This window comes from Petaurus breviceps, unplaced genomic scaffold (genome assembly GCF_028583685.1).
Source record: "Petaurus breviceps papuanus isolate PSGF00001 unplaced genomic scaffold, PetGlider_PUasm1.0 208, whole genome shotgun sequence".
In the NCBI taxonomy this organism is placed as follows: domain Eukaryota; kingdom Metazoa; phylum Chordata; class Mammalia; order Diprotodontia; family Petauridae; genus Petaurus; species Petaurus breviceps.
In genome coordinates, this window is record NW_027185852.1 from 19,560,214 (window position 1) to 19,573,586 (window position 13,373).

The following is a 13,373-nucleotide window of genomic DNA, read 5'->3' on the forward strand; positions in this document are numbered from 1 at the left end:
ACTTGATCTGTTTCTTCTTGATAATTCTGCCTGTATACTTTGAAGTTCGGGGTGCTGACCTTTTTTCCCCTGAACGAGGTAGATGATACATGTTTGACAGATTGGAGTAAGCTTATTAACCCCCCCCCAAAAAAAAAAAGAAGTTGGCATCATCTCAGAAAGGATCTCTGATAAGAAACCCCTTAACAATAGCTTAAGTTGAGAATTAGTGAGCCCTGGTCCAGTAGGAGACCCTAAGGCAGCCCTGTCCACTCTTGTCAGTGCTTAATGTTGAAGTCCAATGTGGACTCTCAGAAATGTCTCTACACAACTCTGGGGTGGAATCACTCTATTACATGCTAAGATCTCTCAAAGAAAGAGAGAATCTTTGGAAAACAGAACCTTCCCTGATGCCTTACCTGCCTGAGATGACTTCAGGTGCTGCATAATTTGGAGACCCACAGCTTGTTCTCAGAAATTCACCATCTGACATCATATTTGATAAGCCTGAAAAGAAAAATATAGTTTACCTAGCGCTAAATATTTTTAATGCTTAAATATCATCATCAACAGCAGTTTGAGATCTGTCAGGAATATACAGCCTTTCTACATGTCATTCATCCTATTTTTTAAAACATTTTAAGGAACTATCTGAAAAGTAAATAGTTATGGCATTTTTAAGCCAGAAGAGGTCATTGACTAATATTGCATTTTAAGACATGGAGGTAAAAAAAACAAAATCTCATAAAAAGACAAATGAAATGTCAGAGACTATGGAGTTTTGAAATGCTGGTTTATTTTTCACAATGAAGTGATTTCAAATAAATTATTTATCAAATTTCATGAGTTTCAGTTGTAGTTTAAGTGAACCCTGCAACCTGAAAGTTGACTTATTTTGACAGCTTAAAGGACAAAAACGCAGTCTACTGACTTACTTATAAAAAAAAAAAAAGCAAGAAGCCTTTTAAAAGCCCCTGGCTCTGCCACTACATAGAATTCTAGAAAAGTCACTTCTCATCTCTGGGCCTCAGTTTCATCATTTGCAAAAAGAAGCAGCTAGATGGGATGATCTCTAAGATCTCTCCCAGCTCTAACATTTTTTTTAATAAAGTTTTATTGATATGTTTTATTTTTACATTAAAAATATGTATGGATTACTCCCAGTCCTTAAGAGGTCTTATAACAAAATAAACCAATTAAGTACAACTAGCAATACATTGATCTCATTTGAAAGTGCGTGCAACACTCCACTCCAGTAACATCTTCCCCACCTCAGTAGTTTTATTTTTTTTTAAATTAACAGAAATCTATTTTCTCTCTTTCCCTCCCACTCCATTGGGAAGAAAAAAGAAAAATAAAAAGAAATTCTTTGTAAAGTCAAGCAAAACAAATTCTCTCATTAGCTGGATACAAAAATATATTTCTCATTCACTCCCCCCCCCCCGCCCAAATCTTCTCACCTCTCTGAAAGGAGGCAGGTACCCTTGGTGCCTTGGAATCATACAGTGTCACTGTACTGACCTTAGTTCTTACAGCTTTCAAATGTCTTTGTCTTTACAATATTGTTTCTAGTACAGGCATTGTTCTCCTGAATCCCCTCGTTTGATTCCTCATCAGTTTCTAGAAGTCCTTGGAATTGTTCATTTTTCTAACAAGCTCCGCTCATTTCCCTCTGCATCAGTTCATACAAATCATCTATTTCTCCATTTCTTGTAGCACAACAGTCTTCTCTCACATTCACATACCTCAACTTATTTGACCATTTCTCAATTAATGGCCATACCTTTAGTTTCCAATTTTTGCCTCCCCAAAACTGCAGCCAGGTGGTGCAATTCATAGAGTGCAGGATCTGAAGTCAGAAAGACCTGAATTCAAATTCAGACTCAGATACTAACTCGCTGCATGACCGTAGGCAAGTCACACATTCCCTCTGCCTCAGTTTCCACAACTATAAAATGGGGATAATGGTAGTATCTACCTCCCTAGGTTATTGTTTCAACTAAATGAGATAATATTTGTAAAGCACCTAGCCCAGTGTCTGGCATTAATTTATGATACATTTAGAGGATTTCTATCTATGTCACATGTATGAGAGATGCTGCTCTAAATCTGATTTCTTTCATATTTCTCCCAGTTTTTCCAGCATTTCTTAATCATGTAGTAAATCTTTATCCTGGGGTTAAGGTGTTCGTTTTTTCACACACTAGAGTACTAGACACATTTTTCCTCATATGGTGTCTACCAGAATTGTTCCAATGACTGATCTCTCTGGTTTTGAACCAGTACTGATTGTTCTGAGTCGAACATGAAATCTGGCACTGAGAGGCCCCTTCCTTCCTGCTTCTTTTCATTATTTCTCATGAAATTCTGAACCTTTTCTGCCTCCATTTGACTTTTATTTTTTCTAGTTCTCTATGCCTTAGGTAGTTTGATCACTATTGCATTGAATGAATAAATTGCATTAGCATTGCTATTTTTATTCCATTGACTTATTCTATCCATGAGCATTAAGCATTTTTTCAATTATTTAAGCCTGCTTCTATTTTTGTAAACAGAGGTTTGCTGTTGTTATTTAGAGAGTTTTTAGGTGCATTTTGATAGATTCTCAAGTGTTTTATACATTCTCTACTTAGTTTTAATACTCTGACTTAGGTTTCATTGATGTTACATAGAAATGCTGACGATTTGCATGGGTTTATTTTGTGTCCTACAAAAGTTGACTGTCCCAATTTTTAGTTGATTCTATAGAATTCCTTAAGTGCGTTATCTCAGCATCTGCAAAAAGGTGATCATTTTGCTTCTCCTTTACCTCTACTTATGTTTTCAAGTTTTTTTCTTTTCTTATCATTATACCCACCACTTCTAGCACTACATCAAATAGAAGTGATTCCAACGCCATCTTTCATTGATTTCTGATTTTATTGGAAAAGGACTCTAGCTTGTTATAATGGTAGCTTTTTGTTTTAGATATGAACTATTTATCATTTTGACGAAAGGATCATTTATTCCTAGTTTTCCCAGTGTTTTTAACAAGATGAATGTTCTATTTTGTGAAGAGATTTTTCTACATCTATTGATGTAGCCATGTGATTTTTATCATTTTGTGACTAATATGGTTAAGTTTATAGTATAAATCCACTCTGTTCATAGGGTATAATCTTTGTGATATGTTGCTTCAGCTTTTTTGTTAATATTTTATGGTAAATGTTTGCATTAATGTCTATTAAGGATATTAGTCAATAGTTTTCTCTTTCTGCTTTAACTCTCCCTTGTTTAGAATCAAGACCATGCCAGTGTTAAAGAAGAAACTTGTTAGGATCTCTTCTTTGGGTATTTTTTGCAAACAGTTTGTAATAATGGAATTGTTCTTTGAATGTTTGATAGAATTTACTTGTAAATTTATCTGGTCCTACAGTTTTACCCTTTGGAAGTTCATTTATGGCTTCTTTAATTTGTACCTATGAAAATGAGTTATTTAAATCCTCTATTTCTTGTCTTGTTAATTTGGATATTTTGTATTTTTTAAAATATTCATTTATTCTATTTGTCAATCTTGTAAGAATATAGTTGGGCAAGATATTTTCTAATGTCCTTTATTTCTTCTTCATTTGTTATGAATTCTCTTTTTTTTTTACTTTTGATACTAGTAATTTGGTTTTCCTTTTCTTTTTAATCAAATTAGCTTTTTAAAAAAAAAGCTCCTGGGGGGCGGCCAGGTGGCTCAATGAGTAAGAACACCAGCCCCAGACTCAGGATAACTTGGGATCGAATCTGGGCTCAGATACTGACCACCATACCCAGAAATAACTGGCTGTGTAACCTTGAGCAAGTTACTTAACCCTGATTGCTTTAAAAAAAAAAAAAACTCTTAGGGCAGCGAGGTGGCACAGTGAATAGAGCACCGGTCCTGGAATCAGGAAGACCTGATTTAAATCCCGCCTCAGACACTTAACAAAAACAAACAAACAAAAACTAGTGGTGTGACCTTGGGCAAGTCACTTAACCCCAACTGCCCTCCAAAAAGCAAAAATAAAAATAAAAAAGCCCTTAGTTTTATCTAATTCAATATTTTTTCAATTTTGTTCATCTTTATTTTCAGGATTTATAATGTGATGTTTTCTGGGGGGAGATGCTCATTGTTTGATTTTCCAACATTTTTAATTGCATTCCCAATTCACTGATTTATTCTTTCTCTCTTTTTTAATAAAATCATCTAGATACGTTTTTTTTTCAGCTGTATCCCTAAAATCTGTTATATTACCTTGTTATTGCCATTATCTTTAAGGAAATTATCAATCTGGGATTTAATTTTTGACCTATCAATTCTTGGGGATTGAGTTATTTATTCTCCAGTTGATTTTTTAATACTTTTTTTTAAGTGGCTCTCTTTTCAGTGTGTAATGTTTACTCCACTGTGGTCAGTTATTTTATGTTCCCTATATGGAACTTAACTAATCTTGCATATGAGGAGTACAAGATACATATTTCTGAAGATCCTGCTGAACAAAGTGCACACACGCACACACACGCACGCACACACACGCACACACACACACAGGCCCACAGAGCTTGCCAAGCCTTGGGTAGAGGGGGAATTGTCACTACATTGGCCTGCTCCCCCGAATATCAGCAGCCGCTTTCATATTTCTGGCATACTGTGGGAGTCACATACCAAAGTCGGCGATCTTGGCATTCATGTGGGCATCTAGCAGCACATTCTCGGGTTTCAGGTCTCGGTGAACAACCATGTGTCTGTGACAATAATCCACGGCAGAAAGAATCTGCTGAAAGAGTCTTTTGGCCTCTGTCTCTTCAACCTGCCAGACACAAAGGAAACAACATTGAGATATATTGAATATTCATTCACTCACCAAGAGAACAGTGACTTTAGAATGTATCTTATGTTAAATAGAATTTATCAAAATCCTGCTCTTTAAAAAAAAAAAAGACAAGAAACAAACAAAAACAGCTTTCTATTAGAAAAGCCTGAACATTCGCCAGTGTATCCTGATGCAGAGGTCATTGTCGTTTCCTGGGGGCCTGGAGAAGGCTGGGAACTAGATGAAAGAGCCCGGTCTGAAAAGGTTCACTCACCCAGGCATTGGTGCCCAGCTACGGATACCAAAAAGGACATTCTGGAGTGTCAGTTGTGATGTGGAATTCTCTTCCTAAAAATCACAACAGAATCTCTGCATTGTTTCTTAAATCATGTGAATCTTTAAAACTTCGCCAAAAAAAAAAAAAAGACCTTTCCAAGGAACAACTCCTGTTAATCTAAAATCAGCGTGTTTGCTATTGAGGCAATCCCAATTCTGCTAGTATTATACATGAAATGAATGTTGTGGTAATTTTTTAAAGATATTTGAGGAGTTCCAGATGGGATCAAATAGTTAAAATTAAAAACCCCATAACATTATAAGAAGCCTTAAAAAAACACACACACACAAAAACTATCTACCAACATCGTCTCCTTTGTCCTAATGTACTGAGTATCATATCACTCACCCGTCCATGTTTACAGATGTAGTCAAATAATTCACCACCAGACACATATTCCATTACCATAAAAAAATCAGTTGGGGTGCTGATGACTTGGTAGCTTTTAGAGGAAAATGGAAAGAATTTAGAAAATTTTAGTTTACAGAAAAATTACTTTAAGCATCAACAGCCTTTCCTAGTACTATAAGAGTCTATAATATTTTAAGGCACAATCAAAAATATATTCATTCTATCTTAGGTTATACCTTCCACTAATCCCACCACAACCCTTCCAAAACAATTTCTCTTTTAATGAGTCTCTTATAAAAAAAACAACTATGAGTCTCTGAATTATTTCACAAAGCACAATGACTTTTCCTAAAAGAGTGCAGTTATTCCAGCCTTTTTTTTTAAAAGCCATAGTTCCCATGCCTGTTGTGTACTATGGTTCACAAAGTACTTTACTCACACCAATGATGCAAGAGAGGGGAAAACAATTCTTTTTGGTAGAGTGCTGACACAGCTCTGCCGAGGAAGGGCTGGACTTGGGACACAAACTCATGTCTTCTGGCTTTAAGTATCGTGCTCTTTATACAATGCCACTCTGTCCTTCATTGGAAAAAACAAGAATGGCACATATTCCTTTCTTTCAAATAATTTCATTTTTGGAATAGAGCTCAAAAGCCATCCAGTACAAATAATGTCTATGAAAAATCCCCATTGCCAGACTTCCAGGGATGTGGAACCTCCTGTCTTCCCCAAGGCACATCATGTCGTCCCATACCGAGGCACACTGTTAGACAGCTCTGGACATGGAGCTGAAATGTGCCTTGTTCCATGTCCGGTGGAAGCACTGCTCTCAGAAGACCTCTTCCTTATCACAGCCCTGAAGATACTTTAAAGGGGTAATTTACTTCCAAGTCCAACAACCAAATATGTTCAGTTACTTCAACTAATTCTCATATGGAATACTCTCCAGTGCCCTCATCGTCATGGCCAGTGACTCTAGCCTCACTTGGACTTCATAAGTAACCCACCTCTGACATCCCTGCCTCCCTCAGCCTGAATCACAGAATCTCAGTCAGAAGGGATTTCAGAGGCTTTCGAGTTAACTGATAAGAGTTAAATTATGAGGCAAGATTTGAACTCAGGTCTTTCTGACTCCATGTACAGCTTTCTAGACCTGGTCCCACCTCAAATCTACTCTCTCACAGTGAGCTGCATCAGCCAATCCTGCACCAATACAACTGCTGGGTTTTTTTTTTCCATTCCAGTGTAAATTTTATACTTATCCCCTTCAAATTCCATCCTTTTAGACAGTAATTCTAGCCTAACAAAATTCTGACTCAGTCTTCCCCTAACATCAAGTCCCTTATTTTCTGAAAATTCAATAAGCTCCACATACTGTGACATCCCCAAGGCTCAGACAAAAAGCTGGATGAGCACTGGGTCAAGGACAGATACTATACTGCCCAAGCAGAGACTGGGAGCATAGTGATCCTGATCCCTCCATCATTGTTCTAGGGATGGTGGAATCACTGAATTCATTCCAAATCCAGTGCAATGGACACCAGATATCTGGCTCTCACCTTCCTTCTTGTCCACAAGGACAGAAGAAGAAACTGTGTCAAAGGCCTTCTGGAAAAGGAAGCACACTGACACCCCACTGTGCACTGGTCATTCGGGACTCCCATTGCTACGCTGCAGCCTCTTATCCCAACTGGGTCTCCTTCTGTGAGGCTCATCCCTTCCAGACCTTACAATGGACATTATAAAGGCATTCGGAATCACTGATAGTACTGAATGTTTGCGTTTGCATCTACACTTTTAAAAACCAAATCAGGATCTTCAGATCAAGTAGCTATGGTCTAGTGGGGGGAAAAATAGATCTGGATTCAGAAGACCAAAATCTTGGCTCTTTTATTTACTAGTGGTGTGATTGCAGGAAATCACTTAACTGCTGTGTGACTCAGTTTCCTCTTCTGTAAAATAAAAACTACTACTCACCCCCCCAAGGCAGGTATGAGGATCAAAAAGTGAAAGTGCCTGAAACACTAGAAAGCACTATTTCATAACACCAGCTGTTATTACTACCATTTGTTCATTGGTAAATGGATTACTATGATCTGCTATAATTGATTCTGATCTGGTATTTAGTCTACACTTAATTATTTACTTCAATTAAAGAGATAGGATGTGATAGAATGCCATAAACATTAGTCAGGAAGATAACGAAGTACACACACACACACACACACGACCCTTCACCCCAAAACATAAAATTTCCACATACAGATTTAATACAGAAATACATCAAAGTGGGGCAGCAAGGTGGCGCAGTGAGTAAGAGCGCCGGCCCTGGAGTCAGGAGGTCCCAGGATCGGTTCTAGCCTCAGATACTTAACACCCACACAAAAAAAAACTGGCTGTGTAACCTTGGGCAAGGTACTTAACCCCAATTGCTTTAAAAAAAAAAGAAAGAAAGAAAGAAAGAAATACATCAAAGCTACAATATCAAAACACCACATTCTGGAATTTATGTAAAACTGTTCCATTAGTAAACCCTATCACACACTGCATATAGAAGACCTTAGATAAATGCTTCTGAAGTGGGGAGGATAAAATATTCTTTACCCCTTCTTTGACTCAGTTTCCTCAGTTAGAAAATGAAAGGGTATACATAGTGTCAATGGCTCCTAAGGTCACTTCCAGGTCTAAAGTCAGAATCATAGAATAATCTCTATATGTTCTAGATTTCAGGCTTTTTCCAGTGCTATTAGAAGCAAAGAGTTTCCCATTCCACCATTTGTATTGTATCTTCCCTCCTTTTAATCATACAAAAATCTTTGTAATAATTTTATAGGCAAAAATGTCTGCTTTAACTTTCATAATCTTTTCCATTCCTCATTTGGGTAAGAACCTGAACTCACACTCATCTAATTCTTCCATGATATGTGACCCTTTCTATTTAGGCTGTGTACATATCTATCTTAAGTATATGGTTTGAGATCACGAGAGTTGGACTTCACTTCTCCCAAACTGTTTTCCAGTTTTTCCAAGAGTTTCCTTCCCCCCCAAAGAGGGGCAATGTGGGATAAAGGCTAGAAATCTGGCCTTGAAGGCAGGAATACCTGTGTTCTTCTGACACATTCTGACTGTGTGACCCTGGATGAGTCATTTAACATTTCAGTTCTTTCAATGATTCTGTAATTGTTAGGTCATGAAGGAGCCCACCTGCTGGGATAGCCCATGTTTTGTTGCCCGAGTCTTCCCCCATCAAAGAAATCACAAGTGCCATCCCTGCAAAGCCATGCAAAGCCTCAGGTTTATCCAAAGAGAGGGTCCTCTTTTCAACTGTTCCCATTTCTTAATTCACCAGTGTGTCCCAAGGCTCTGTTTTTCTGTTCTTTTAACCAATTACGAGTGTTAGAGATTCCCACTTGACCACACAGTTGGAGGTCTGGTAATGCTTTATAGACTTGCCCTCCATGCCTGCTTCTCTTTATTTCCCTCAGGATTCTAGGGTTTCTATTCTTCCCAATGAATTTTACTATCGTGTCTGCTTCTGAAAAGCATCTCCCTCTCCACTGCCCCCTCCAGGAAGCCTCAAATCTGTAAACTGACATAGGTAATATTGTTCTTCAAATGTTGGCATAACCCAGTCATGAGCAGTGAATATCTCTCATTATTTATGCTTCCTCTTATTTCTCTAACGAATGTTTTATAGTTATATGTTTACAAATCTTATATATATATTTGTAGATTACCTTAGATATTTTATGCATTTTGCAGTTATTTGGGAAGGAATGCCTCTTATTTCTTTCTTGGCTTTGGTTAGCATTCCGTATCCAAGTGCCTGTCTCAGTTTCCTCATCTGTAAAATGGGGACAGCAAGTGTGCTTATCTACCAGGATAAAATGAGATGAGATGTTAAATGCTACTGCTGCTGCTGCTGCTACTATTAGTACCACCACTACTGCTGCTGTTACTACTATTGCTGTTGTTGCTGCTGCTGCTACTACTACTACTATGACTACCACTCTTCCTCAAACTATAAACCATTTTAGAAAAATGCAGAAAGTATTTGACATAGATAACTACATGAAAATATTTAAATATTTCTGCAATTACAATTATAAAAGCATTCTTTATGGTGACTTTCTTATTGTTGAATAATTGGGCTTTCTCTTTTCCTCAATTCTTTGTAAAGTCTTGATCAGTTAGACTGTTCAGATTATATCTTACAGAGTATAGTAAAACAAAACAACTTTTTAAAAAATAATTAGAGACCTTGGAACTGCCTCAAGGTCCTCATTAACTATTATTAGCAAACAGTTAGAGATGTAGAGAATAGAAAAGATTGGGTCGGGTCTGGACTAAGCCTTGACACCATTCCAGATGAGTACTAGTTGAAGGAATTCTGGAGGAATTATATTCAGGTAGGAATTATAACATCAGGAATGTTGATGCTGGAAAAGAGAATACTTAGAGGCTCAGGGACATGTCAGTCACCTTTCAGGAAGCTGAGTAGCATTCACATGGAAGAAGAAATTTAACAACATTCAGCAAACATACACAGAGATCCCTCCATGGGATCCATAGCACTGGAAATTCAGACCAGAAACAAAGCCATCTTTCAAAGACCTTAGGGCCTGCTTGGGAAAAGCCAAGAAAAGTCAATGGAGTAATACAGGAGGGCCAGAGAAATGCACCTGGACTGTTTAGGAAAGGTTTCTCCCACTGGGGAAGGATGTCCTGGGGGACCAGCCTGAGGATTCTCAACAATTCCATCTGTCTAGCCATGAGAGGGGCTGCTGTGGGAGGTTCTGAGCTCCTGCTCACTAGTCATTTTTAATTAAAGGCTTGGCAGCCATTTTTGGAGGATGTTGCAGGAGGATTCCCTACACAGGCATGGGCTGGACTAGATGGGCTCTGAATTCCTCTACAATGCTGAGATTTTGGAAGGGTTTGTTTTTATTGACTTTAATTACATGATGACCTTTTTTTTCTTCAGAGGTATCTTTTTCTCTTGGATATTTCTCTTTCTCAATACTTGAATTAGGTAATCCAGCAGCAAGAACATCTGCCTGGAGTTCCTCCTTCCCTCCCTCTCTCATCTCCCTCCTCTTTCTAATGTGTGTGCCTCCCAAATCCATATCTCCAGCCCTGATCTCCCTCACAGAGCTTCAGTCTCTGACATCCAGTGTTTGTTAGACATTTGTGCCTGGATATTTTTCTGACATCATTCACAGAATATGGAGAACAAGGTTTACTGTTCTCCCCATGACAGGTCCTTCCTGAGTTCTGCCCTGATGCTACATGGACTGCACTGTCATGGAGATTTTTTGTACGTTTGAAATTCTGTGATTCCTTGACCTTTCTCCAAATCATCCAATCCTCAAAATGCCTTTGACTCCTTACTTCTCCAGCACATCCCTTCAGCCACAAAGCATTGGTGATCCTTTCTTTGAAACATCCCTGAAAAAAAAGGGCTCTCCTAGCACACCCTGGCCAGTGCAGCCAGCCTCCTAACTGGCCTCCTTCCCTCCAGGTGTCTTCCCTCGTCCATCCATCCCACAGTCCACAGCCAGTCCTTTCCCTAAACAGCGCTATAATTGACACGTTCTCTTCGTTAAAAACCCATGAGCAGACCAATCCCCTTTGGGGCTCCCTGTCCCCTTAAATGCTGTGATTTCTTTCTGTTTGTGGCTCCCCTTAGATCTGTGCTCAAAGGATTTCTACAAGTCTCATCTTTTGAGAAGCCACATAGGGCAGGTCATCCTTTGCTAGTGTTTGAGGCTCAGATTTTTCCTGCTAATTGCAGAGGATCATTCTGTACATGGAAACCACTAAGCAGAGAGGACAAGGCCATACAAAACAAAACAAATTCCTCCAAGAATCGTTCTTCCTCTCAGACATCATGAAAATGATCAGATGCTCACAGCGGGCTTTGGGAGTCTTTTCTCTTATAATTCCTACCTGAAACAAAAGAGGCAACTTAGCTGAATGGATAAGCACTGACCCTGGAGCCAGCAGCTTTAAAATATCAAAGCCAGTGATTTTCTGAGCAATTCTGAGTATGGCCCATAACATCTCTGTGAAGAAATAATAACAAATTACTTTAAATCCAGACAAGATAAAACTAAGAGAAGGGATTGAAAATAATTCCCCAGACAGAGACAATTTAAAAACAAAACCAGTAACATTGTTTTTGTCTTTATTTTAGAACCTTATGAAGATGGCTACAATGGCCTTGTTCTACAAAAAGCCATTTTCATGAAGGTGGCAGTTGAACCCCTGACAATTACTGAGAACCCAGAAGATGGGGTTAAGAAAGTAGGGGACTAGGAGTGGAATTTGGAGGAATGCCCATAGTAAGTCTGAAGGAGGGCAGAGGAACAGGGGGAGGAGGGCAGAAAAGGCCTCCTAGAAGAAGGAGTGCTTGAGCTAGAATGACAAATTCTGTGAGACAAGTAGGGAAGTTCTGGGCATGGGCGATAGTGCAAAGGCATGAAGACAAGAGATGTAGTGACAGGTATAAGGAACAAAGAGAAAACCAATGGGGCTGCGCCAAGGAGTGAGAGAAAGAGAGAGAACAGCCAAGTTGTGAAGAGCGTTAAAAGGCAAACAGGGTGCATAGATTATCCTACAGGTAATTGGGAGCCACTGTAATTTACTGAGTGAGGGAATAACACAGTCAGATCTGTGTTTAAAGAAAATCTCTCTGTGAGCAGAAGAACATTGTACACAGTAACAGCAATATTGTATCAATGATCAACCGTGAATGACTTAAAAGAACCCATGATAAAAAATGCTAACCACCTCCAGAGAGAACTAATGAACTCGGAACACAAATGAAAGCATAATTTTTTCACTTTATTGTTCTTGCTATTTTTTTTGCAGCATGGCCACTATGGAAATATGTTATGCATGATTTCACATGTCTAACTAATCGATTGCGTGTGTTCTCAAAGGAAAGATAAGGGACACAAGGGAGGGAGAGGATTTGGGACTCAACTTTTTTTAAAAGAATATTGAAAATAAATGATAAATTAAAAATTTTGAAAAGAAATCTCTTTGTCATCTATGTGAAAGATGGATAAGCATAGAAAGAGATTGCAGGCAGGGAGACCATAGAAGTTAAAAAGGCCATTTTAACAGCCCACGTGAGAATGGTGTTTTGAATGACTGACAATGGATGGGTGAAACCAAACAATGACAAGGTTTCTCCAACCTTCTGCAACCCATATTCTTAGCACATAGAAGACTTTTTGCTTCCACACAAACAGGAAACTGAATAGAAGGAAGCAAGGAATTCTATTAAGAACATGTTATAGGGGCGGCCAGGTAGCACAGCGAGTAAGAGCACCGGCTCCAGTGTCAGACTGACCTGGGGATCGAATCCAGGCTCAGACACTTAGCACCCACCCAGAAACACCTGGCCATGTAACCTTGAGCAAGTTACTTAACCCCAATTGCTTAGGGGTGGCCAGGTGGCTCAGTAAGTAAGAGCACCGGCTCCAGTGTCGGGATGACCTGGGGATCAAATCTGGGCTCAGATACTTAGCACCACACCCAGAAAGAACTGGCCATGTAACCTTGAGCAAGTTACTTAACCCCGATTGCTTAAAAAAAAAAAAAAAGAAGACCATATTATACAACACACACACACACACACACACACACACACACACACCATGCTAAGTACTTACTCTGTGCACAGAATATTGTGATAGGCACTAGCAAAAGCTTTAGGCCAGACACAGTCACTCCAGAACAAAACTTGTACATTGCTGAAGGGGCTGAGTTACTAACCCAGATAATTTTATCACAAAGGGCCAAATCTCAGGGTAGGAAGGGGAACTCAAGAGGTCAACTAGCTTAAACAAGAGACACAGAAAAATTCCTTCTAAAAC

At 38.8% G+C, this 13,373-nt stretch overlaps 1 protein-coding gene across 1 annotated transcript in view; it reads right to left on the reverse strand.

Annotated features, from left to right (window-relative positions):
- Window positions 1–13,373, reverse strand: part of LOC138165307 (5'-AMP-activated protein kinase catalytic subunit alpha-2-like) — a 75,021-nt gene that overhangs the window by 25,918 nt on the left and 35,730 nt on the right. The window contains exons 3-5 of the mRNA XM_069093490.1: window positions 5,485–5,578; window positions 4,652–4,796; window positions 399–486 (exon numbers count right to left, since the gene is read on the reverse strand). Of these exons, the coding sequence (XP_068949591.1) occupies window positions 399–486; window positions 4,652–4,796; window positions 5,485–5,578 (327 nt within the window). The remainder of the gene's footprint in view (window positions 1–398; window positions 487–4,651; window positions 4,797–5,484; window positions 5,579–13,373) is intronic.